General features: G+C 31.6%; 1 protein-coding gene across 1 annotated transcript; it reads left to right on the top strand.

Annotated features, from left to right (window-relative positions):
* Positions 1-177: 177 nt before the first annotated feature.
* Positions 178-739, top strand: LOAG_15284 (hypothetical protein; the record flags this gene model as incomplete). Its single annotated transcript, XM_003150774.1, has 2 exons — positions 178-315; positions 629-739. Coding segments are annotated over 2 exons (249 nt in total), but the record flags the coding sequence as incomplete, so codon positions are not given.
* Between the last annotated feature and the right edge of the window lie 991 nt (positions 740-1730).

Below are 1730 nucleotides of genomic sequence, written 5' to 3'. Positions count from 1 at the left end.
AAATTCTTATGACTAAGCTTCTAAATATCTCAAAAATCTGTATAACTTATTAAGTCGTCCTTCAATATTGACTGTCTTTTTTAAGAGCATTTATTTTAAATAGTTTTTAGCGATGTTCTGCTTTAAATTTGTAATAATGTTTTCCTTATCAGGTCTTCTAATCCATAGAGTTTTCAGGAAGCTAAGACTGTCTGCAAGCAATTACTGACTCGAGCTCATGAATGTGAATTTGGGAAAGTAACAGATGACGATAAACCAATTTGGCAAATCGTTGAGGATCGCGAAGAAAATAAGCATAAAGAAGATGTTATGCAAGTATGCATCACAAATATGGTGGATGCATAAAGCTTGAGAAGTTGCAGGTATGATCTGTCAAGTACTGAAATCCTGAGCTCATCAGTTCCACTTTTTTTTTATGGTCATCCCTTATTTTTTTTCTGGAAAACCTTAAACTCAGCACTAATTCCTTCTTCGAACTACTGAAAACGGATAGCTTGAACTGTGTTCTTTATCCAGAAAATTTATCAGTATCGAAAATAATAATATTGGGAGTAGCATAGCATTTCTTCTTTTCATACTCACTTATTCAGTTTTCCCTCAACTTTGGAATTTGTAGATTTCATTTCAGTCGAACAATAACCACCATGTTGATGAATCGCAGAGCATAATACAGATGTCAAGGAATGTGCGTAATGGCAAAATTCTTGATATGCTGCATTACGAGCCAAAAAATAAGTAAATTAATCCTTACTTTTAGTTTTGTGTCTTTACAAAAACTATATCATTTTTCGTGAACCTTTCCGATTTCCTCATTGTTCGGACATTAATTATTAGATAATAATTATCAGATATTAATACTAAAGGACAGTAATCATTTAGAGTCAAAGACATTATTGATTTCATTTTGGTTTTTGGATTATTTCAAAAGTTTTTGGCCATTATGACAAATTTGGTTTTTTTTTTCTAGCTCTTATGGTAAGTGAGGTTTTTTTTTTCACTTTTTCTTCAATTTTTTCTCCATAATATTTTGAGCTTTTTGTTAAAAGTATTGAAAAACTAAAAGTATTAAAAGTATTATTAGTGTTAACCGATTCCTGAACTGTTGATAATAGCTTTAACAGTTTAAAATCATCTTATGTATCATCATATTCGCAGCTCTTACATTGTTCAATGTGAATTTATTTAATTGGAATGGGATTTAACAATAGACAGCCAGATTGTCAAGCTTTGTACTGTTTGAATACAGCTTATTATCGATGCAGCTCGTCCGGTTGTCGAACATACATATAACTGGTTTACCATCACCTCAGGAAAGCACTGAAGTTATTTAAACCGTTAAGTTATTCAAACCGTTTATGAATGTTGTCTTCTCTCATGATTGCATAAGCTTTTGCTGGATGCGATGTTTTTTGTGTTTTTGGTGTTCAGTACCATATCATCACAGAAAAGTTGAGGTATTGCAGAATTTACTGAAGATTTCTTCGATGCTGTTTGAATATTTAGAAGTCATTTGAAGTGTTAGGCTCGAAAATTTTGATTTGAGCAGTTTATCATTCTAATGTTATCTTTTCCTGAATGGATTTCGAAACTTATCAAAAAATTGCAAATGTTGAAGTATTTTTTCATATCTATACTTCCGTAAGTAAAATTACTTTTTACTGATAGTGAAATGCAAGCCAATAATGAGTAGACCTGAAGTTGCTGTCAAATTCTGCATCACTTGCATCGCT

The sequence above is a fragment of the Loa loa genome (assembly GCF_000183805.2).
Source record: "Loa loa unplaced genomic scaffold supercont3.1748, whole genome shotgun sequence".
Lineage (NCBI taxonomy): Eukaryota > Metazoa > Nematoda > Chromadorea > Rhabditida > Onchocercidae > Loa > Loa loa.
The sequence above is the reverse complement of the archived record's forward strand: the minus strand, read 5'-3'. Positions and strand labels throughout refer to the sequence as shown.